We start from the raw sequence: 23,374 nt of genomic DNA, 5'->3' as shown, positions 1-23,374 counted from the left end.
GGGCTAAATAATACTATTTGTCAGATGCCCTTTTGTTTCTCCATACCTTCACCTTCCTCACCTACTCTTTCTGCTGTGTGGCCTGTTCTTTTTCTTTCTTTTTGCTTTTGCATTCTCTTAACAAGGCGAAGCTTGGTTGCCTGGAGAAAAGCAACTTTTTAAACACATTTCCATTGATACTGAAATTATCAATATCTACCTCCCTCCTTTCATAAAAGTGTCTTAAAAATACCTATAAATCCTGATTCGTTTAAGTAACTTTTTAAAAAAATTATAAAAATAATAGTCATTATTGGAAAATCTGAAATACAGAGAGCTGACAAAAAACCACCGGAGAAGATGAGTGAAGAAGATATTTAGTGAGTTCTTTCAAAATATGTTTACCCACCATTTTAACATCATTGTTACTGTTCTCACTACACAATTTAGTGTTTTGCATCTTCTGTTTAACAATAATGTTTTCTTCAATGGATGGAATTTCAAGAAGATTACATAGTAATCTATGTAAAGAATTTCCTAGGCAGAGCGACTATGTATGTATTTTCCTGGTGCAGAGATATCATAGAGAACAGAAGCCAACGGAAGTACGTAGGTTATTTGGGGCACCGGATCCAGGCAGAGAAGTTCTTGGTGGATTTCTGAACATGCTGTCCTACCCAGTCCCTTTTGCTCTCCCATGTCTGACTCTGGTTGTGGTTCCCCACTTCTCCCTCACATATTCCTCCCGTTCTCCAAGCCTCCAAGCCTCCACACTTGAACTGAACCAGGACTGTCCCTTTGTCCCTGACGTTCTTGATGATGACTGGCCCCTAGAATTCTATTTTGGTCAAAAATTGACACCTCCTTTTCTACCAAACCCCAATCATAGCAAAATCACCTCCACTCTTGCCTCCGGTCTGTTCTCTCGAATCCAGAATCAGCCCCTCCCCCTATGAGTTTATGTCTTGAGATTTGGAGATGGGGGATTCTAGGGAGTGAACCAGATTAGCTGAGCATTCACCAAATTTGACCCCTTCCTAAATCATAAACTAAAATTTGTTCACACCAACTTTTCTTCTGGCCTTCCCTGCTTCTGGGGAGCATAGCATGAATGTTCCCATTCTATGGTCATCTGCACAAAACTTAACTCAGGGGGATCTTGCCAATTCAAGACAAAAATTTAGGAAGGGTATATCCAAAAGGCCCCTCTTTCCACCATGTTTAGGGAACACATGTTCCCCAGCATATGAAGGTGGAGGCAAGTTCCTTATAGAGTACATTTTCTTTAAAATGCACTGCGTACAAAAAAACATCTGGATGCCCCCTACTGTGAGAAGGCTGTGGCTAGGAACAGAGATTTCTTACCCAGTTAAGCTACATAGCAGATGTGGGGCTCTTGTTTTAGCCACAAACTAAAGAAGTATTAGCATGTCACATGCTTAGCTGAGAATCAAGCAACACTTACCTAGAATCCTCAGTCTTGTTATTCTCACTTTTTTTTAAAAAGGGAAATATACAAAATTCTCCCTCTCTCTAACAGGCAACCTAGTTATTTGACACTCTCAAAGAGTGTACTTATTTTCTAAATGGCTCTCAATGCCAACATTCAAATGCCTTCAAATACCTTCAAAAACCTTGACAGGTATTTGTTACGTTATCCAATAAAAGGGAGACGAATAGTAAAAGTCAGTGGAACTGTTGGTAAATAGCTCTCCTACATCTTTTTCTTATAGATAACAGCGCATCTACATATTTGTGTAGTACTCTGTGATTTCACATGTGTTCTATCATAAGATTCCCACAACAATATTATTAAGGATATAGATAAGAAAACATGTTCATGGTGGTTAAGTAACTAAGTCACTCCTTTATTATGTGGCTTATGAAAAACTAGGTCTGTTTTCTGAATGATACTTTAGTTGTCTTTCAAGAGATTACTGCGATTCACAAACAAGCCATTCTTATGGTCACAGAAGATAAGAAGACAATAGTTAGGCTGAAAGACGTGTATGTGTCAAATATGGTTGAGAGACAGTAGCTTAAACAAGATTAAACACGTGTATTTTCATGAAATCCCCCATCTTTAATAAGCTAATGTGTTGTTAAATCTCCCAAGAGTTATGCATAATACAGAGTGGTTTCCAAGTTCATTTGACTAGGGTGGTGGTGGAAGGGGGGAGGACTTTTTTTCCTTCTTTCTTTTTTTTTTTTTAATTAAGAACTGGGTCTATTATGGAGGGCACATATTGCATGGAGAACTGGGTGTGGTGCATACACAAGGAATTCTGTTACACTGAAAAGAAAAAAAAAAAAAAAAAGAACTGGGTCTAAAGGCTTCCAGAACCTACTCTGGAAGCACAAGTTATGGGAACTTCTGAGGCCCAATGAATCCATTTCTATAAGCCAATGCTAGGGAAATTATCCAAAGTATGAAGAACTCTATACTATAGAGGTGTTGATAACAACATTGTTTATTATAAAAAATTACGGAAGTAACTAAAACATTTAACAATAGAGGAATGGTTCAGATAATTATGGTAGTCATAGAATATCCTACAACCAACAATAATGATAAATATGGATACTGAGGTAATGAGTAAAATTATGATGTATTTTAATTTACAGTGATTATATAAAGAAAAAAAATTCACAGAACAAAAAAAAGGAAACACATCAGAGTGTTAACATTAACTCTAATGGCATTATGGCATTATGAACATGTTGTTTCTCCTTTTCTGTATTTTCTATTTATTCTTTCCCCTCTGCTCTCTTCTCTGTTGCCCTGCCAAACAGAAAATATAGTGCATGCGGTTGAGTTAGGAGCCTGCTCTTCTAGACAGATGCTGTGGTGTAGAAAATGCAAGTCTAGGCATGTTGTGGGCTCTCTTGACCCGATGATGGAATCTTTGGGTCATCTCTTCGGGTACCTCCTGCAGAACATCCTGGGGTGCCATATTGCCATCTTCAGGTGCCGTTCCTAATCCACCGAATCAAAACATGGCCATGACTGTGGTTGGTGATAGTGAGGGGGTAGGTCCGATGTCTACCTGCTGTCTCTCTCTTGCAGGATTCTATGTGACTCAGAGGCTTTGGCAGTGAATCAGCCAGTGTAGTCCTACCACCACATTCAGAAGGGCAGAGAGGGGGTGAGGCTGTTCGGAGTAATCTCAGGAAGTCTAGTTCTAGGAGATGTCCCCAAAGACCATGTGATTTCTGGGCGGGGGACAGAACCAGAAATGAAGTCAGAATTCCCTTGGGAACCAGTAGTTGCTTAGCTTTGTAGACTTCGTCTTTGGAGTGCTCTGCTCCTTTCCTTGACTCATCCCCACACCTTCCGTCAGGATATTATCGGCAGTGTAATTAGTGGGACCAGATGGCTGATGGCAGATCACTGAGCAAAGCCATGCCTCTTGCAGGGAAACATCTCTAGGCAGGCCCTCTATTGACAGTGAGCCAAGTGTGCCATTGTGCATAATGATTGGGACACATTCGGAAGGCATCTGTGCAGGGGTTGAGGACATGATCTTAAGTGTGTGATGGTTTTGGATGTGATTCCCAGCTACACATCTGAGTAGCTATTCACACCTTTAGTTTCCCCATCTGCAAATCAAAAATAATACTCTGTATCATAAAGTCATTTGAAAGATTAAATGATATAACATGTGTAAAGAGCTTAGTCTAATGCCAAAGAGTCAATAACGGGTAGCTGAATATTATCCTTCACTGTTGGAATTATAGCTGTTTGTTATTTTAAAATACTACTCTATTTTAAACGTGGGTGTTTCTTTAGTTTTTTCCCTGAAGTCCGTGAAGAAGTTTTCATTAATGAAAAGCATCCCAATTAGGAAAACACTTCTTCTCTTCTACAAATCAGTTTGGGAGGGAGTCACTGATTATTTACCCTGAATTGCTGAATTTTGTAGCTTTTTAGCTCCAACGGTTTTGTTGGTAGTATCCTCATTTTGATAATCCAGCTTCAAAGAATTCCATCCAGTTAGTGAGGCAAGTTATTCCTTTCCTGAAACCACACGGGTCCCTCTAAACTGAGTTCCTGCTCTTCCTCTGTTTGATTTCTTAAAACAGTTTTTGAAGATTTTAACCACAACTGAATCAAAACTAACCAGCTTGTAATTTCCTGGTATGTCCCTATGGCCTTTCTTTAAAACAAAACACACACAAAAAATGGCATTACGTTGGCGGGTTTCCAGTATTTTGGGGTTTCGACTAGAGTAAGGTCTAAAAACGTCTGTGAAAGTGACCCTAATTTTTCTTTGTCCCTCCTTTGGAGCAAGCTCTGGGTTGTTTGTGGCTTCATCACGACGTTTTACCACATTTACGTACTTTTAATTTGGGGCTGTTTTAAGAAAATTTAACCAAACCATCTCTGCATAGTTCTTGACTGAGGACCTCCCTCTTTTCCAATTCCAGTACTTTGGAAAATAAGGCAACGTGTACTAAGTATATGAGCCAGAAAGAGACAGCACTGTTCTGCTTTTACATGAAAGATGTGCTAAAAATATCCAAGAAGCTATGGACTGGTTATTTGAATTCACAAATTAAAAGCATAGTTTGGGGCACCAGGGTGGCTCAGTGGGTTAAAACCTCTGCCTTCAGCTCAGGTCATGATCTTGGGGTCCTGGGATGGAGCCCTGCATCGGGCGCTGTGCTTAGCGGGGAGCCTGCTTCCCCCTCTCTCTCTGCCTGACTCTCTGCCTACTTGTGATCTCTCTCTCTGTCAAATAAATAAATAAAATCTTAAAAAAAAAAAAGCACAGTTAGAATATATTTGGATGTTTTCCTAAAACCTAAAATATGCAAATTTTCTGAACTGGACACAGAGGCACAGGAAGACTAGATTTAGTTTAGCCGATTATTTAAATGGTTTTTTTTTTTTTGTATTATAGTCATTTTGCATCTCTTTTTTCAATGATTAAGTGTTTCCTTTTAGTTGAATTCTTAATATATTTTAAATATATTCCCAATAAAGTGCTTTAGCTTTAAATAAATGTTTAGATTAATATCTAATGTGGAAGTTGGAGTGAAACAGAAGTAAAAATGTGAACGATGCTATAATATTCAGATAATGACTACATTAAAACATGGATCAGAATAGAAACCATGTAATTTATTTTAAAATTATAATGAACATTATGAACATAGGATGTGCTTAGTATGTTCTTCCTCTAAATACTTGTTTCAATGAATGTTTGTTACGTTAATAATTAACAACAGACTGACACTGCTAGAACTAAAAATAAAGAATAAGTGTTGAGATAATGATGTGTGCAAGGAAAAGTCATTTCTAAACAAAGCACTCTCATTCAGATTTTAAGATATAATAAAATCCAGTTTGAGAGTAATGGTATGAAAGAATCAGATTTTCTGAAATTCTAAAACATATTTATAGCAATAGAATGTTTTCTTCATGTATATTTGGAAAGAACCAATAAGGTGTTTCCAAATAGATCAGTTTTCAAATATTTTCGACTTAATTGCAATTAGAAGCAGGCATTTGCCTTTCAGAAATTCATGTGCTAAAGGCTTCAAAACTGTTCTTTTAAAAAATAACTTTGCTTGCATTATTTTTTATAATATTCATTATCCAGCAAACTTTCCTCAAGGACAAAGCAAATGTAAGGGTAAGCAGGGCCCACAGGGAAGTGCTACAGATTATTAAAATCAGTGGAATCTAAAATAATGACATTTTTACTGTATTTGGCAATTGGAGCTATATTATTCACTACTTATCTTTCTTTTTCGCCACTTATTTTTAAGAAAAACTTTGGCCGATTAAAACAGGACCGAACATAGAATGATCTATTTGTTTCACTGGGGATAAAGAACCCGGACCTAATTATATTAGTTATTTTTGTCCAAATCTTCTCCCTAAATCTTTTCGGTAATTACCTGCTATGGATACTTTTTAAGCATTCATTTAAAAAAAAAATACAATTCTGAAAGTTCAGCAAAGGAGATACAAAGTACGATTTGGGTTGCACAGTGGTCAGCAACAAAATTAGCATTTGAAAGAAAACATCTACATACATTTCAGGTTGCTGTTAAAAAGCTGAAGGGACAGTCACTCCCCTTGTAGGAATCTCAGAATCCCATCCTGGGGTTCAGGAAAGATGAAGAATCTGGGTCAAGTCCTCTTTTCTTTTTTGCATTTTCTAATCCACAGCATGGGTCAGTTTTCCGTACTTCATACTTATTTTATTTCTGCCAAACTCACTGGCTGACGAGCATTAACCTCAATTGTTCTAACTGACTGGTTGGGTGGTGGTGGTGAAATGAACAGAGATTATATCATCCCTCAAACAACTCTCTTCCTCTTGCTTTTACCAGGAGTATTTTCTGGACAGGACTCCATTCCAGTCAGTTTTCATCCATTTACTTAGCACTTACTCTTATGGTTGCCACTGAGAGATTTAGGGCTGGTGTTTGGGAGCCCAATCTAAGGAAGACATCAAATTAGACTATGTAATTGTTGGCTCTTGATTGCTCAGAGTTCTCTTAGGCATCGATTACATATATACGCACATACATGTAAATCTAAAATTCAAGCCCCAATTCCTCTGGACTTGGAATTTTCAAAAAATAAACCAAGATTGTTTCTGTATCTTCAGAATCCCAGAACTGTATTATTATGGTTCACATTTCAAAGAAATGTTGAGCAAAATCACTGCAGAAATATTTTCACATTGTCATGAGCTTTAAAAACTTTTCCTGAGCTGCCAGGATATTCCATGTACTGTTACTTAAAATTCGTGCACTGAAATCTAAAACTTTTTTCTATTACAAACAATTGCTGACTTAAAGTAGTTGGCAAACAAGTAAACTGATACTCTGTAGCATGTTAGGTTTCCTTGCACAGAGCAAACAGAAGGCACAGAGATTTTCACAGGACTCACGGTCTATTTTTTATAATCCAGTTTCCCATGTGACATTGGAATTTAAAAAGGCAAGGAAAGATGTTTCTATACTAGTTTCAAATTTTCCCATTTTTCTTCTGCCAAGTCTTAATGTCCCCGAGTATTTCTTAAGGTACCAAGCTCCCACACATGATGTAAAGAGCTTCGATGGATGGAAAACTGGACCATCATTTGTGTTCGTATGAATATAATTTTCCCCGGGAAACAATACACAACCTTAGTAAAATGCTATATGGGGAATCTCTTTGAAAAACGTAAAGCCCTCTACCACAAATCTAAGGTGGCATTATTATTTTGTCCTACAATTATCCTGTCAAGAGTCCAATTCGAATAGGAAACCTAGATTTAGGGGTCTTGCAAAGGTGAGGAAGGTATTATTGGAACATACTCCCTTTTCCCTTTTTTCCTTCCACGAACTGATTTTGCCTCTTCCACTAGGGGCATAAAGAAACAGCTTACATGGAAATCCATTTCGTATACACATGTGCACATACACATCACACACGTACACACAGAAGTATTTGGCTTTCCAAAAATATTTCAGCATGACTGGGAAAATAAGAAAAACCTCTCTTATTTTGAGTAATGATAATAACAAATGGGTTTGAACCTGACATCGTTTTGCTAAAGGTATTTTAGACTATTTTTGTTTTTTCAGATAAAAATACGAATCTGTGGAAAACACACAGATCGATTTCCATCAGCAAATGAAAAATCTACACGTGAAGAAATAATCAGGCATGTGATATGGGAATAGAAGTGACGGATGGCTGCTGAAATATTCAGATTCTGAGGAAGGTACAGATGTAGCCCATTAGTTCAATAGGAACTCCTGCTGAATATCAGATAAACTATTTTAAATAGTTAGAGCCTGACTTTGTGGGTTTTTTCACATGACATTTACTTCTCCTGACTCCGTCTCTCCTTGATTCCCTTCTTTGCTACCAGCATGGAAATAGACTACTAGGAAAACAACCTCAGGCGCTTGCTCTGACTGTTGTCCTATTTCTGCCCAAGGGAATTTATTTTTAATGGGTCTGCCTTTGAGAAAACAGAATTCCTCCAGTGGCTCTTTGGATGGCCTTTTCCCTGTTGTGGAGGCGACAGCTGAACGTGCCAGGTAACACTTAATGGAAGGCTTACGGAGAGAGGAAGTGACCTGGAGAAACCTGGCTCCTTTTTCTCCTGTTTGCCCTCTTTAGAAGACCCACCATCACACAGTACCTTCTTTTCATTTTCCCGTCGCTGCTGGTCCTTCATTTTAACTTGGAGAAGCTGAAATTTCAAGAGTTTCCCTATCAGTGGTAGAGTTAATTTCTCTCCGCTGTCCATAATTGCCTTTGCTGCTATTAACACCTATGAAGAAACACACAATTAATAGGAAAAGTGGCATTTTGTAACCTTTGGCTCAGTTTGGTGGTGAGGATAGGATGAAATGGTATTTCGGTTTTATAATATTCATCCTATTGCAAAGGTGTCTCACTGCTGGCCAAAAGCATTAGAGAAAAATTCCTCATTGCCATAGAGAGGGGCATTTATCTTCTACTTTACAGAAATTGGGTCATCTGAAAATGAACTTATTTTTCCAAAGAGGCAGAAAGTGCTTCCCACAGTGGTGCTAGACTCAGACTCCCAAAAAAGGGGTAGAGGAAAGATACATAGGGGCTCCCTTTAGGTTGACTGATAGGTCAGTTTCGTGCTACAGAAAGTCTATTGTTTGGCATAAGCCAGTCATCTAAGCTGTCAAACTTTGACTTATTACAACAGTATAAATTAAATAGGGTTTTATAATAATGGAAATAGCTATATTAGCAATCTTTTACTTCTTGGTGACCGAATTCAAATGAAAGATAAAAACTGCTTGACACAGAGGTGCCATAGGAATGTTTCTTCCCCACCCCCTTGCAATTTAACGTTGATCCTGTTGGTATGCAGCCTAATTGGGGTGAAATGAGGTTATTGAGTTTTCTTTGGGTGACGACAGCCACTAGGAACATACAGCTGTATTGTCCAGATGTGTGGCACTGACAGCCTGTTTTATGACTGCACTTTTTACAGCTTGTTTCCCCTAAATTTCACACAACTCTCTAACATCTGGGCCCTTTTCCTTGGAGCCCTATAACCACTTTATTTACTGCAAAAAAATAAAATCATGTAAAATATACCATAAAATGTTGTTAGGCATTTCTCTTTATTCGTGTTGTCTCCCTAATAAAGTTCACCTCTGCTGGAAGCACTGTCACAAAAGTAATCTTGTCAAAGTATTTTTTGACTTTTGTTTTTAGGCAAGCATTAAGATTTATTTATAACCTTGAGATGAATTAGGTGTTACTAAAATGTTCTGACATGTTGCTTTTCTCCCGCCTTCAGAGCAATTACTCCTCCGGGCGCATATGGTGTCAATTTCAGACCCTCTGTCTCAGACAATGACTGCGCACACGGCATCTCATCAGGCTGCGTCTTGTCTGAGGTTCATACCAGCTCTTGGTCAGGGCTTTCCTGACCGATCTGGTTCCTGATGACTTTCCACTTTGCCAAAGGAAATAGCGGAAAGAAGAGGAGATGACTATTTTGCTTCTAACTGCGGAAGGCCCTGTGGATTATTCCAAGCCAAAATGTAATTGGACCTCTTAGAGACCTATTGCATCGCAGAAGGGGAAGGGCCAGGGAAAAGGACTCCTTTAAAGCTGAAAACCAAAGGAACAAACTAAGTGTCAGAAAGCTTAGTGTGTGTCTAAGCAAACACCCATCATGGAACAGAGTGCTTTGCTTTTTACGGCAGCTCGGCTCCTGCTACCACGATTTAGGGAAAGGGACCTAACGGCTGTGATTTCTGGGAGCAGGAAAAGCATGAGGGTATACCTGCAGAGCCTCTCCATTTAATGATGACCAGATTCAAGAGTGAAGGCAGTCCTAAGGGGACAGATGGTCACACGTTAAATGAAAGCTGTCCAATCGGGTCCAACCCCAAGGGAAGATGTATTTGGTTTGAAATGACATTTTTCAATACCAGTTCAACAGTGTGCTGACAGTCAGGCTGTTTTGGGACATCTGGTTCAAAATACACAAATTTGGCTTTTAAGAAACTCACAGCAGTCTCGTACGGGGCGTTGCCTGGTAATACAAATATAATGACAGTGTTGAAGGGAAGTCAACACTGGAATGGGTTACCCAAGAGTGGTGGGGAGGCTCTTTTCCTGATGACCTGTGAACACAGGATATTTACCTCTGTCTGGGATGGTTTGGGTGAAGGCTGCCTGGCGTCATGGTGATGGATGGGATGTCTCTGGAATCGCTTTCTAATCCCGTGTCTCTGTGAGTCTACAAATGTTACCTCACTGTGTTAAAATGTATTCAAAGCACAACAAAATGTCCCAAGAGAAAGGTATTTTGCAGTCCATAAAAGTTATTTCTGGTCCATCTGAAACAATCTTTACAGAGCTTGTTTTAAAACAAAAATCTGGCATGGCATCAAAATAACCGTGATATCCTACTGTGAAATGGGGAGATTCGTGATGGGAAGTGTCACTGGAATCACTGGGTACCCATGTTCTTCTGACACATGGACACACAGTGAGTCAGAGAAGTGGCAGGGCAAGGCAGCACCGAGGAAAGCTCGATGGACATTCCGTCCTCCCTTGGGGCAGCCCATGGAGGCAGGCTCCATGCCAACGAGGCATAGCAGTGCATGTGGGTGGCACCAGGAGCAGGGGCAGAAACCAGGCACACCTGTCCTTCCCCAGGGCTGCTCAGAGGATATCTGACTTCATTTTCCCTGCGTGCTTCCCCCAAAGGGAATGATGGTGTGAATCCTTGGGATAATTTTTTTTTTAATTTATTTATTTGAGAGAGAGACAGAGGTAGTGAGAGCACAAGTGCAGAGGAGAGGGAGAAGCAGTCTCCCTGCCAATCAGGGAGCCTGATGTGGGTCTCAATCCCAGGATGCTGGGATCATGACCTGAGCCAAAGGCAGATGCTTAACTGACTGAGCCACCCAGGTGCCCCAATCCTTGGGATAATTCATGAAAATGAAAGTCTCTGCTGAACTCAAAATCTGAGACTGAAATTTTTTATGGTTTGTGGGTCACTCCCAAAAGAGGCAGAGAGAGAAAAATGTTTACAGATTCATTTCTACTCAAAAGGCTTTCTTCTCACACTCCATAATTCACAATTCTACCCCATTAGGAGTTAATGGTTTGGTCTCAGATGAAAAATCCTTAGAGGGTCTTTGTTTGAAGGATAAGTCTTTGAAGAAAGAAGAAATAACTGCATTTAGAGAGAAATGCAACTCTTCACAGAACATTCCAGAAAGACTTTCCTTCCTCACCTTACCTGAAGTAATTGACATAATAATCAAGCCTTCAACCTTCCATCATTGTAAAGGCTACCGGTCTATTATCTACTCAATGTGAGTTCGCGTGGGCGTGCGTGCTGGGGAGACAGACTGACCTGTGGTAGCTATAGGGATGATAAGGGACACAAGGCAAGAGAAAATGGGAGCAATGAGCTGGTCAGGGCTGGGGAATAATCAGGCAAAAACCAGAGCTTCCAGAATGAGGCAGAAAAACAGTCCTAAAGTGGGTTAAAACCTGGGTACTTGTCAAGCCGAAATACCAACTAAATGAGCCTGGCATGAACCAGAAACTTAAAAACAAGTCTTATGGGCAAATAAGACTCATTAAAATGGGGTAGAACTATTGCCAGGCAAGGCCTGTATGCGTCTCCTGGATCTATTCAGGCCAGGACTTTGGGGCTGCCAGGGCTGGAGGGGGAAGCCTGGGCCAATCTACCAAAGGTGTCTGGTTCTGGGAAAGCCTGGCGTAAGGGGAAACTTAGCTTGGGAGTGGAGCGTGAGGAAAGAAGACACGTGGGCTTTCTCACATCTGTGAAGATCTTATTTTGAGGGTACATGCCCTTTGTTAGAAAATTCGTGATTCTGTGCATACTAAGAAACAAAAGCCTTTCCCTCTTTATCGCTGACCTGGCTCAAAGACTTATGTCATATTTACTATCTAATGAGCTGGTCCAACAAAAATATATCAAATAAGCCAAATTCTTTCCTTGCCTGCAGATCAGGCCCACCCACAGACACTAGTGCCCTCCCTCTCTCTCTCCCAACCCTCCTCTCTGTGCTTCCTCCCACGTTGGCAGTAAGCACAGCATCTGCCGGGACAACAGTTAGAACTGCTTCACAGATTCCCATGGAAACCAAATGTAGGCATGTGTGCAGAGTGTGTGCACATACAAACACATGCATACATGCATGTGTACATATATATCACAGATGATATAGATAGGACATCATGAGGCCTGCTGCCTGGTTTCCCTGGTGAGCTTACAAGGAGACATACGGAGCAGCTTGAATCTTTGCCAACATGGTCATACTCAATGCAGGTGAGTTCTGAGCAAGGGTAAAGATTTTCGATCTACATTTCTCCTGCTTGGAGCCGCCCACAGAAGAAGGTGGTGGAGGGGAGGGAAAAGTGTGGTTGTGAGGGGCAGAGGAGGGTGGGGTGATGGGAGAGGGATGAACAGAGGTAAGACAGCCCTCTAGGAACTCCAAGCAGCCACCAGTTTTCCTAAAAACAAACAAACAAACAAAAAAACCCTTTTCATTTCAGGGCCCTCCTTAGGGGTCCATGATGTTTGTTACAGCAGCTGAAATAATGCACAGGGGTATGATTTCACATCGAAACAATTATCCTTGAGTCAATGACTTAGGGTTGGTTTAGATAAGCAAAGATCCCAGCAAACAGAACACAGTCCAGGACCTTGACTCCATCCAACTAACACAGGACTGCACAAACGATTTTGACACGCAGAAGATCTAACTTTTACAGGTACGTATGTATTCTTTCGTTCATTCGGTATCACATTGCTTTGAGTAGCTCATTTCCTTAATATATGACTGATTAAGTGCGATAGTTCATCATCACTGTCAGAAGTCCAAACAGTACCAGAAGGATGTCCAATGAAAAGAAAATGTGTCCTCAACCCGCTCCACCATCCCCTCTTTCCAGAAGGAAATCCTTGTGTATCCTTATGTAATTTCCTGTACATTAATAAACATACATGTGTATATCCTGTATGTTTTAATACCATTGGGATTATGCTTTTCCATGGTCAAGTGACTTGTGTTTTTACACACAAAGTTATACGACAGCTTTCTGTACTGACTTGTATCGCTTATGCTTATATTTTTAAATTATTTTCAATGTCTCCTATTGTATGGACATTTGGGCATTTATTTTACCAGTTTCCTAATGATGGACATGTTGGCAATTTTAGGTTTTTCCTTCTATGAAGTGCATATGTCTTTTAAATACTTATAGCTTCTTCCAAATAGACATTTGAAAAGTTCATAGCATTTTTGTTCCCCCTACCACTCTGTGAAGGGATGTATCCCCTCACCCCCACCCCCAACTCCTTAACACTGAGTATTCTCCAGCCTTTCCCTCTCTTGTCTAGATCCATGCAGACAGATCTTTCTGTGATGCTGGAATGTTCTGTGAGGTGTACAAAATAGTAGCCACCAGACACATGTGGTTATCAAGCACTTGAATATTGCTTGTCCGAGGAACTGGATTTTTCATTTTATTTTTTAGTTGATTAAAATTGAATTTTAAATAGCCACAGGTAGCTAGTGGTTGCTGTTTTGGTCAGAGCAGATCTGTGTGAAAGCAAAAGGTGGGAAAAAGTAGTATTTCATTTTAATTATGTTTAATTATCCCATCACTCTGTCCTTTTACCCCAAAACTGAAAGGAAAAATACCCTATCTGGCACCATCTTTCCAAATTTTATTAATGTAGGCAATGCTTAAATACACTTACTAAATAATAATGGTATATTCAGATTTACAGAGGGCTCAGGATGAAAGGTAATGGAAATCTATGACTCCCAGGCTAAGGTATTTGTTTCTGGCCACCAAGGAAATTTGCCCTAGGAAAGTGAAGATGAACAAGGTTGGCATGGGGCAAAAATGGGAAAGATACAGTTTGCTTCTGGTTTCTTTGTATTACCCTTTTCTCCTCTGCTGCATTCCTCCTCCAAGAACCCAATGCCTTTCTTCCTTCCAAATCCCTCTTGCTACTAAAATAGAAAAGCTTTCACTTGGTAACTCACTTAGAATGAACTTCATTCATACCAGCGGGTTAGGTGTATTTGAAGATTTTATCCCACCGTTACAGGAAGAAAAGGACTAGAAACTGAAATAATTTCAAACAATATGTAATAGGTGTGGCTGTTTAGAATTTAGAGTGGCAGGCAGCTGTTTTCGCCAACCTGAAAGCTTGCAGTGCCTAAGCCTGGCTGGAAGGTAAATCCGGTTTCTGTGCTCCTGGTACTCTGGGTGGGTGGGTGTGGGGGAGGCCTGGAGTGACAGCAGCCTTGAAGCCTTGACAGGTTTCCCAAGCACCAGCCCTTGGGGTTCATTGCTTGGTGTTGCTGATAGGTTCCAGGACTAGGTCCTACAGAGGAAAGGATCTGAAGGGAAAATGGAAATCTCCCTCGGATCAGGGTCGGAGGAGCATCTGAGAGGGCGAGTGAGTGGGTGGGCGGGGCAGAAAAAGAGTCAGGGGGCAGCTGGGTACTATGTTGAAGAATAAAGACAAAGGAAACAGCTTCAGGAATAAGACCGGGGACTAGTCTGTGTGTGTGTGTGTGTCTGCACATGTGTGTCTGTGCACACACGTATCTGTGTGCAAGTGTGCACAAGACTATGTATGTTTATATGCACAGCTGCCTTGGGGATGATCAAGATGAATAAGATACTCTATATCTAAAAAGTGTCAAAACTGAGATTGTGGGAAATTGAAGAATCATTAAAAAAGAAAAACACTTCTGCTTGGCACTTTAAAAAGAAATACTGTTGACTATTTACCATTTCTATCTAATTATTCACCAGAACACAGGGTGTTACATTTATCGTTAAACACATGTCAGATTAAAGAAGTATAACTTGTTCATCAAAGCAGACTGTGTAACTGTATGTGCCATCTTCAAAATTTGCTGCTTGGTAGCATCATTATTTGCTTATGTGATCTGTTTTACCTGCTTATAACATTAAAAAGTCAGAGGAATTATTTTCCTAGCGTGTGTGTTCACACAAATGTGGGCATGTGTGTGCATGTGCATGTGTGTGTTTTACAAAACTTCCAATGATTAGATGGGCCTGATTCTGCACATTTGATGAAAAGGATGGACAAACAAGAGATTGGCAAATGACTGAAAAGGCCCACTTATTTGGAGATGCCCTCACATGGAATAATCCTATTGGGAATTTCAGCTCCTGTGGTACAAAGGCTGAGAAACCAGGTGCCGGAAGTTATCGTGACTTCCGTGCAATGTAAAGAGAAAGCCCAGGTTGCACCTGCATTCTGGTCTTCTCGGACACCACTGGGTGGCCCCGGGCAAGCAACCAAATTCCCCTTATATCTCAGCTTTTTAATCTGCAGCAGGGTTTCCCAACAGTGGCATGTTGACATTTGGCACCAGGTAATTCTTTGTTGTCAGAGGTTTTCCTGCGCCTTGCAGGAGGTTTTGGTACGATCCTGGCTTCTACCCAGCTGCAACAACCAGCGATCTCTCCAGACATTGCTAAATGTTCCCACGGGGACAAAACCATCCCTGGTTGAGAACCACTGATTTACAGAAATAGAACATAACTAGAATCAAATGAAATGACGCCTAAAAAGACATAGTATGGTGAGCGACAGACACATGGTAAACCCTCACTAAACTCAGCTCCTGCTGTAATTATTCTTATCTCCAGGGGGAAAAAAAAATGGAATTCTTGAAGGCTTTATAGTCCAGCTTGGGAAAAAGAGGAAAGGAATGGGGTGAAGCACATTTAGGCTGGTGGATAGACAGTGACCTTAAATTTATCATCAAGTGGTGGTAACCTGGCTTCAACTTTCATTTAACCCTTTCTCTACTCTGATGAAAACACACCAAGATTCATCTAGGGAAAGCAGAGATGGAGAAGGTGTGAAAACGTATTTTGTTGTGGCACAGTATACAATGGCGGGGGGAAGGAAGGAAGAAGGTTGCTGTTCTTAATTTCTCTTAAAATGCGAGCTGGAGGAATCCTACAGTGAGGAGTGTTCTGCCGTCCCACGGTGCCCCTCTCCTGCTCCCCCGGCTCCCGTCCCTCCTCCATTCCTTCTGTGCTTACTGAGTGCCCAGCTATATTGCAGTCACTGCATTACTTGATCCTCTACACGTCTCGTCTACCCAATTCGCATTCCTTAAGTAATGAATAATTTCCAATGAGACATAATTGGAAAAACAGCTGGGAGGGTAAGGGTTGCAGCGAGAGGAGGTGGCGGAGAGAGAGAGAAAAAGAGGAAAGGGAAAGAATGGGAATGACTGAAACATATTTTCTCACTTTGAGCAGAGGAAAAGAAAATAATCAAGCAATATTAAGCTGTCCATACATAGGTTTAAAGGTGACAGAAGAGGTAGGCTCCGCAGGGATCGCACTGCCTGTCTAATGCAAATGGAACGTTGTGAAGGTGCTCAGACCACAGCTTGGTGAGAAGTTCATAATGATGATAAATACCCATAGCAGGTGACTCCCAGATCATTTTCAGCTGTCCATAATTAAACTGGTATCCATCTCTCGACGGCGTCAGGGCTGTAAAGTAATTCCAGTCATTGGACCCCTTACATCTGTGCTGAAATGAAATAATATTTGGCAGTAACAAGAAGTCACTGAAACTAAATAAACAACCCCTTTCAAGACTACATAAAAGTCGGTAACATAATAACATTTGACAGGGATTAAGACTTCTCTGGGGCTGTAAGGAAGTTTCAGAAGCAGCAATAACAAATACATGGAAGGTAGAACAGATCTTTGCTTTCACGGCCATGTAGAATTTGAAATGTGACGGATTTCCCAAAGGAGATGTGCATTTCCAACATCTAATATGCACATGTCAAAAAAGAGCACAACTCTGTTTCAGAAAAGTTTGTTGGGATTACTCTTCCCAAGAAGGATAATGTAAAGCTTCCCTCTTTTTATTAAGGAGGGTTTCAGTTTTTGTATTTCTACAAGACATGTAAAGGCACATGAAGCTGCGTATGATAATATATGGGAGAATGATAGAGAAAGTTCATATATGCATTAGCTTTAGGTGTATAAGAGTAACACATGATTCCATAATCATGGCAATTTTTTTTTCTTTTTTTTGATAGATCAAGATCCCCTTTTTCCTTAGTCCTCAATACTGCCACTCCCCCTGAAGTCATTCTTGTTTCTTTCAGCTTGATATGGAAGCTACAACTGAATAATCCTACCATGTTTTTGAATCTTTCCTAAGGGGGTTAGCTCTTTTGTACTGGAATTATTGGCATACAGGGTTTGTCTCCTCTAGGAGCTCCCGGGTCAGATCCTTATCCTTACCTAACTCATCTTTTCTAAATCCCTCATGGAATATGTAGGGATGTAGGCATGTAGTATCTTTCACTCAATCAGTGTGAGGAGGCTGTCTTCCGAATTATTATTTTCAAATGTTTTTAGCTATGATTACAAAGCTGTAGGAATAGATTGTAAGTAGGTTCTCAATCACAGATGATCACATAGCATTCACTACATAAAGGGCAAGGGCTGTTCTAACAACCACATTGTTTTTATTTTAATCTAAGGACTGGACTTCAGGTATTCTAACTCATTGAATTCTTGCCTTTCCTTTTGAGTGGATACACTTGTCATCCCATTTTATTGATAAAGAAAGTGAGGCCTGGTGATCACACAGCAAGTAGTAGAGCTGGGATTAGAAGCCAGGTGATGGTGCTCCAGTCCTGCTCCCTGTCACCATATCTGTGGTCTTACAGGCGGGCTTCTCACCCCTCACCTGGGGCTGCTGCGCTCCCGCCTCGTGCCTCAGCCCCTCCCCAGTCTCCACACCCAATCCTCATCTTGGCTGGAGGGATGAAGGGCTTCTCATTTTTGTTTTTAAGATTTATTTGACAGTGAGAGAGAGAAAGAGAAAGAGAGAGAGAGAGAGACAGAGCAGGGAGAAGGGGGAGAGGGAGAAGAAGACAGAGAATCTCAAGCAGACTATACACCAAGCATGGAGTCCGATATGGGGCTCCATCTCACAACCCCGAGATCATGACCTGAGCTAAAACTAGGAGTCAGGTGCTTAACCAACTGAGCCACCCATGTGACCCTGAAGGGCTTCTTGGACCAATATTTAATGTTTAAATACTCTTGATACTCTTACTCGTTTGGCCCTAACCTGGCTCCTTTTATTTGCTCGATCTGAGTAGCTAAGCTGTTTTTATTGTTTTTGCTTTTTTTCCCACTGACATCTAGTGGGAACCTGAGACTCAGAACTCTTGATCCTCATGGCTATGGAGGAGGGCAGAATACACCATCCCCAAATATGCCACTTTGGTATAAGGATTATTTTGAACTAAAACACTTAAAAAAACAGCAGGCACAAGAAGGGGCTTCTGGTCTCCCCCTTTTCTTAACGAAAACAGTAGATAAAAGCTTCCATGTGAAAGATGCCCTCCCCACACCAGAGGAAATTAAATATTATCATTATCAAGGATGAGAAGTTGAGACAGAATTCTATAAAAACAGGCTTTGTTAAAATAATTCTTACTTTCCTTAGGCCTCCCCATAGAGTTTAGCGACTTTTCCACACTGCCTCTCTGTTCAACTTAATATATAAACCTGCAGGTTTTTTTTTTTTTTTTTTTTTTTTTTTTTTTTTTTGAGGATCTTCATTTCCTTAGGAGGGTCCCCTCATCACATAAAATTTACGGCAGTCTGTATGTTTTTTCTCCTGTTCATCTGACCAATGCCAATCTAATTGTCAGGCTCAGCTAGAAAGAACTCCAAGAGGGTAAACCTTGACAGTTACCTTCCCTAAGGATCCCTTTGTGTCTTGTCCCAGGGCTGGGTACTAACTTAGAGATGGAGAAACTCAGGCTGGAAGCTGCCTCCATTTTCTAGCCTCCTCCTCCTTGTATCATAAGTCATTCTCCTGAAATCCTGCCTCAGTCTGAGTCCTATACCTGAGACCCTGGTAGTCATCGGAGACCTAGCTGTCTAAACATGGCTGCTCCCTGCACATCCGGCCCCCGACACCAGAGCATTAGAAGCATCATTTGCCATTTGGCTTGGATACCACTTTCCACCTCCCAGACCAGAGGTGATGGGTGCACACCCATCATCCTTGCTTTCTTCCTAGGAGAATCTGACTTTTTTTTCAGGCATTTGCCCCCTCTCCTCTTTGACCCCATGTGCCTCAGGGCAACCATGGCTCCATGGGCAGACCTGTTTGTACTGGAAGTGATCCTAGCCCCTCCACCACCCCATCCAGGATTGGTTCAGGATAAGCCCACAATCTAGTTCAGGCCAGTGGGATGTGAGGAGTGGTATTCTGGGGTTTCTAGATTTGTCATGACAGAGCTCTGGGAAATGTTGCTGCCGCCATGTCACCTCCCTCAGCCACCTCACAGATACAGGAAGGGTTGGAGCCCAGAGGAAGTGGGGCTGGAACCATGGCCTATGCTTATCCTGAGCCTTGCCTGGGCTTCTCGTTATACAAGCCAATACGTTCTCTTTGGCTTAAGGCAGTGTTACTTTTACTTGCTCAAGTTAGAAGGTAGAAGTAAGGTGACCAAGTTGATCAATATGGTGAGATCCATACTTTCATATTAATGGAGACCTTAAGAAAAACCAAAAAACAAAAAACAAAAAAACCCCACCACAGACAGACATAATTCACGTGTGTTTCCCAGATCAGCAGCACCAGCATCACCTGAGAACCCACTGGGACATGCAGATTCATGGGATCCACCCCAGACCTACCGAAGCTGCCACTCTGGGGCTCCCACTCTGTCTCAACAAGCTCTCTGGTGATTTGGACATACCTCAGTTTTAGGAGCCACTGCTTCATACCTGGTTTCCTTTGTGGCCTTTTATGCTAGTTCACTGAACCCACATGCTGCCTGTTTCACCCAGAATCCCTTGCTAACTCTAAGTTATTGCCTCAAAAAATTTATTTTTATTTCCTTTGTTTTTGGAGACATATCTTGAAAGAAGTTGCTGTGGCTGATATCGAACAGGTTACTGCCTATGTTCTCCTCTAGGATTCTGATGGATTCCTGTCTCACGTTGAGGTCTTTTATCCATTTCGAGTTTATCTTTGTGTATGGTGTAAGAGAATGGTCGAGTTTCATTCTTCTACATATAGCTGTCCAATTTTCCCAGCACCATTTATTGAAGAGACTGTCTTTTTTCCACTGTATGTTTTTTCCTGCTTTGTCGAAGATTATTTGACCATAGAGTTGAGGGTTCATATCTGGGCTCTCTACTCTGTTCCACTGGTCTATGTGTCTGTTTTTATGCCAGTACCATGCTGTCTTGGTGATCACAGTTTTGTAGTAAAGCAAAAATGAACTTTTGGGACTTCATCAAGATCAAAAGCTTCTGCACAGCAAAGGAAACAGTCAACAAAACAAAGAGGCAACCTACGGAATGGGAGAAGATATTTGCGAATGACAGTACATACAAAAGGTTGATATCCAGGATTTCTAAAGAACTTCTCAAATTCAACACACACAAAACAGATAATCATATCAAAAAATGGGCAGAAGATATGAACAGACACTTCTCCAATGAAGACATACAAATACCTATCAGACACATGAAAAAATGTTCATCATCACTAGCCATCAGGGAGATTCAAATTAAAACCACATTGAGATACCACCTTACACCAGTTAGAATGGCCAAAATTAGCAAGACAGGAAAAACATGTGTTGGAGAGGATGTGGAGAAAGGGGAACCCTCTTACACTGTTGGTGGGAATGCAAGTCGGTGCAGCCACTTTGGAGAGCAGTGTAGAGATTCCTTAAGAAATTAAAAATACAGCGTCCCTATGACCCTGCAATTGCACTACTGGGTATTTACCCCAAAGATACAGATGTAGTGAAAAGAAGGGCCATCTGTACCTCAATGTTTATAGCAGCAATGGCCACAATCGCCAAACTGTGGAAAAAACCAAGATGCCCTTCAATGGACGAATGGATAAGGAAGATGTGGTCCATATACCCTATGGAGTATTATGCCTCCATCAGAAAGGATGAATACCCAACTTTTGTAGCAACATGGACAGCACTGGAAGAGATTATGCTGAGTGAAATAAGTTAAGCAGAGAGAGTCAATTATCATATGGTTTCACTTATTTGTGGAGCATAACAAATAACACAGAGGACATGGGGAGATGGAGAGGAGAAGGGAGTTGAGGGAAATTGGAAGGGGAGGTGAACCATGAGAGACTATGGACTCTGAAAAACAACCTGAGGGTTTTGAAGGGGTGGGGGGTGGGAAGTTGGGGGAGCCAGGTGGTGGGTATTATGGAGGGCACAGATTGCATGGAGCACTGGGTGTGGTGCAAAAACAATGAATTCTGTTACGCTGAAAAGAAATAAATTTTTTTTTTTTTTTTTTTTTTTTTTAAATATAGAGTCACCACGTTGCCCATTTCAGAAGACAGCCTGAAGTGGGATTTCTGCTAATGTCCTGCTGGGTGAAGAATGTTTTCAATGTGTCAGCACTCTCTGCTTTTTCCCAGTGTACTTTGTTCTTCCACCATTATGGGAAAGTTGTAGTGTTTCTCTAGCTTGATTGTGAATGGTGTTCTTCAGGACTGGAGTTGCCCCCAGCTTTAAATTGATTCCAAATTAGTCCCATAGAGAGGGCTTATTTTCCAGTTCTCCTGTCCCTTCTTCAACTCCTTGACTCATTACTTAGAAAGGAGGCATATAAAATATGGGTGTCTCCTGGCTGTCCACCAACAATGAGCAGATGGATGCCACATCAGTCCCCATTAGTGTTCCTCTGGTGTGCCCTGTGGACCACCTGGCCCAGAATCGCTGGGGCCATCATTAAAGATACAGATGGCCCAGGATCTACCCCTCAGACTACTAAATCAACCTCTGGAGGTGAGGGCCTGAGACTATGAAATTGTAACAAGCATTCGAGGGATTCCTAAATACCCTGGAATTTAAGAACTAGGACAAAGGTCATTTATATACTAATACTAGAATAGCCAACAGAGGAGTTCACCAGGGTGTGGTATTTTCAGAGCTAAAACAAAAAGTCCCTGGCAGGCTGGATGGTTGGTCAGCTTGAGAAAGCAAGTTCAAGGTGTGCCATCCTGAGACTATCTGCTACAGCATTAGAGGGTCGTGAGTCTGTCTTTCTCCTTCGATCTGCTTTCCCCGCCTCAGCTCATCAACCGACGGCCTTCTCAGAGCCTCCTGTTCACCCCAAATCCTGAGTCAGTCTATTTGAGGCAGCAAGGGTATTGATTCTCCCTGCTGGCAGTATCATTTGACATGGTTATTCATCTCAGAGTCAGGATCCAGTAACCTACCAATAAATATTCATGGGCCCCCGGGATGTAGTAACTTGCCCATGGGCACTGGGGTTAAACGGTGGTACTGATGGTTAAATATAACATCTTCTAAGCAGTGTGATATCTGCTGCTAACTTCTAGAATTGGCTAGGATTTTCTTCTGTGAACTCCAGAAGAGTCTTAAATTCAACACCAAGAAGTTATGAGCCAGACCACCAGTTTAGACATTTCCTGAAGATTTCCATTCCTTAGGCTCAGACTGTGAACCCCATACTCCTACTGCCTGGTGGATCCTCTCAGTAGCTCCAGATCAGTTTTCCATGATCTAAACCCATGCCACGTTGCTTTCCTTTCCTAGGACTCCTTTTGCACATACTATCTTCTTGGGTGTCCACCAAATACACTCCAGAGCCTTCTTGCTCACAGCCTTCTCCTGCCTGGGAGGATTTTCCTCAGATAGCCTCATAACTCCATCACCTCCCTCAGGTTTTTATTCAGATGTTTCCTTCTCAATTTTACCCTCTCTGACCACCATATTTAAATGAGAATCCCACCACCTACTGCCCACACTCCCAACACTCTGTGCTTCTTTTCCTCCATAGCATTTATTACCATTTAATATAATACACACTTTATCTTCTCTATTATTTCTCTTTCCTGTAAGGGCATTGGTTTTTATTTATTTCTTCCCCACTGATTTGAATTCAAAGCCCAGAACATAAAAAATGCTTACTAAATAATTACTGGACCAATGAAATCAGATGGTCACTGTGAACCATGTTTTAAAATGCTTAATTGCAAATTTCACCATTATCTGGAGGCCTACTCTCATGATTCACCCATGCTTGGATTTCCCTGTTGGCCTGGATATATCTGAGTTAACTGGGGCCTTCTGGTGGGTGTACCGTCAATGCTGTTTACTCTTCCTCAGAGACTTTTTCTAGAGACAGATTGTTCTTGTGGTGCAATCCTGGTGATGTTCCTTTTTTCACCATCCAACTGTTGAGATGGCGCCATTCTTGGTTATGAGTTAATTAACTTGGCTCGCACTTTAAGGATCTATCTTGTCATTCATCTGATAT

General features: G+C 41.2%; 1 protein-coding gene across 1 annotated transcript in view; it reads right to left on the bottom strand.

Moving 5' to 3' along the window:
- SPAG17 (sperm associated antigen 17) overlaps positions 1 to 23,374 on the bottom strand; it is a gene marked incomplete at its 5' end in the record, with an annotated part of 289,972 nt that overhangs the window by 146,828 nt on the left and 119,770 nt on the right. The window contains one exon of the mRNA XM_080801661.1: positions 8,136 to 8,267. Coding sequence (XP_080657787.1) covers positions 8,136 to 8,267 — 132 coding nt within the window. The remainder of the gene's footprint in view (positions 1 to 8,135; positions 8,268 to 23,374) is intronic.

This window comes from Martes martes (genome assembly GCF_963455335.1).
Source record: "Martes martes genome assembly, chromosome: 4".
NCBI classification, from domain to species: domain Eukaryota; kingdom Metazoa; phylum Chordata; class Mammalia; order Carnivora; family Mustelidae; genus Martes; species Martes martes.
Note: the sequence above shows the minus strand (reverse complement) of the source record. Positions and strands in the feature narration are given on the sequence as shown.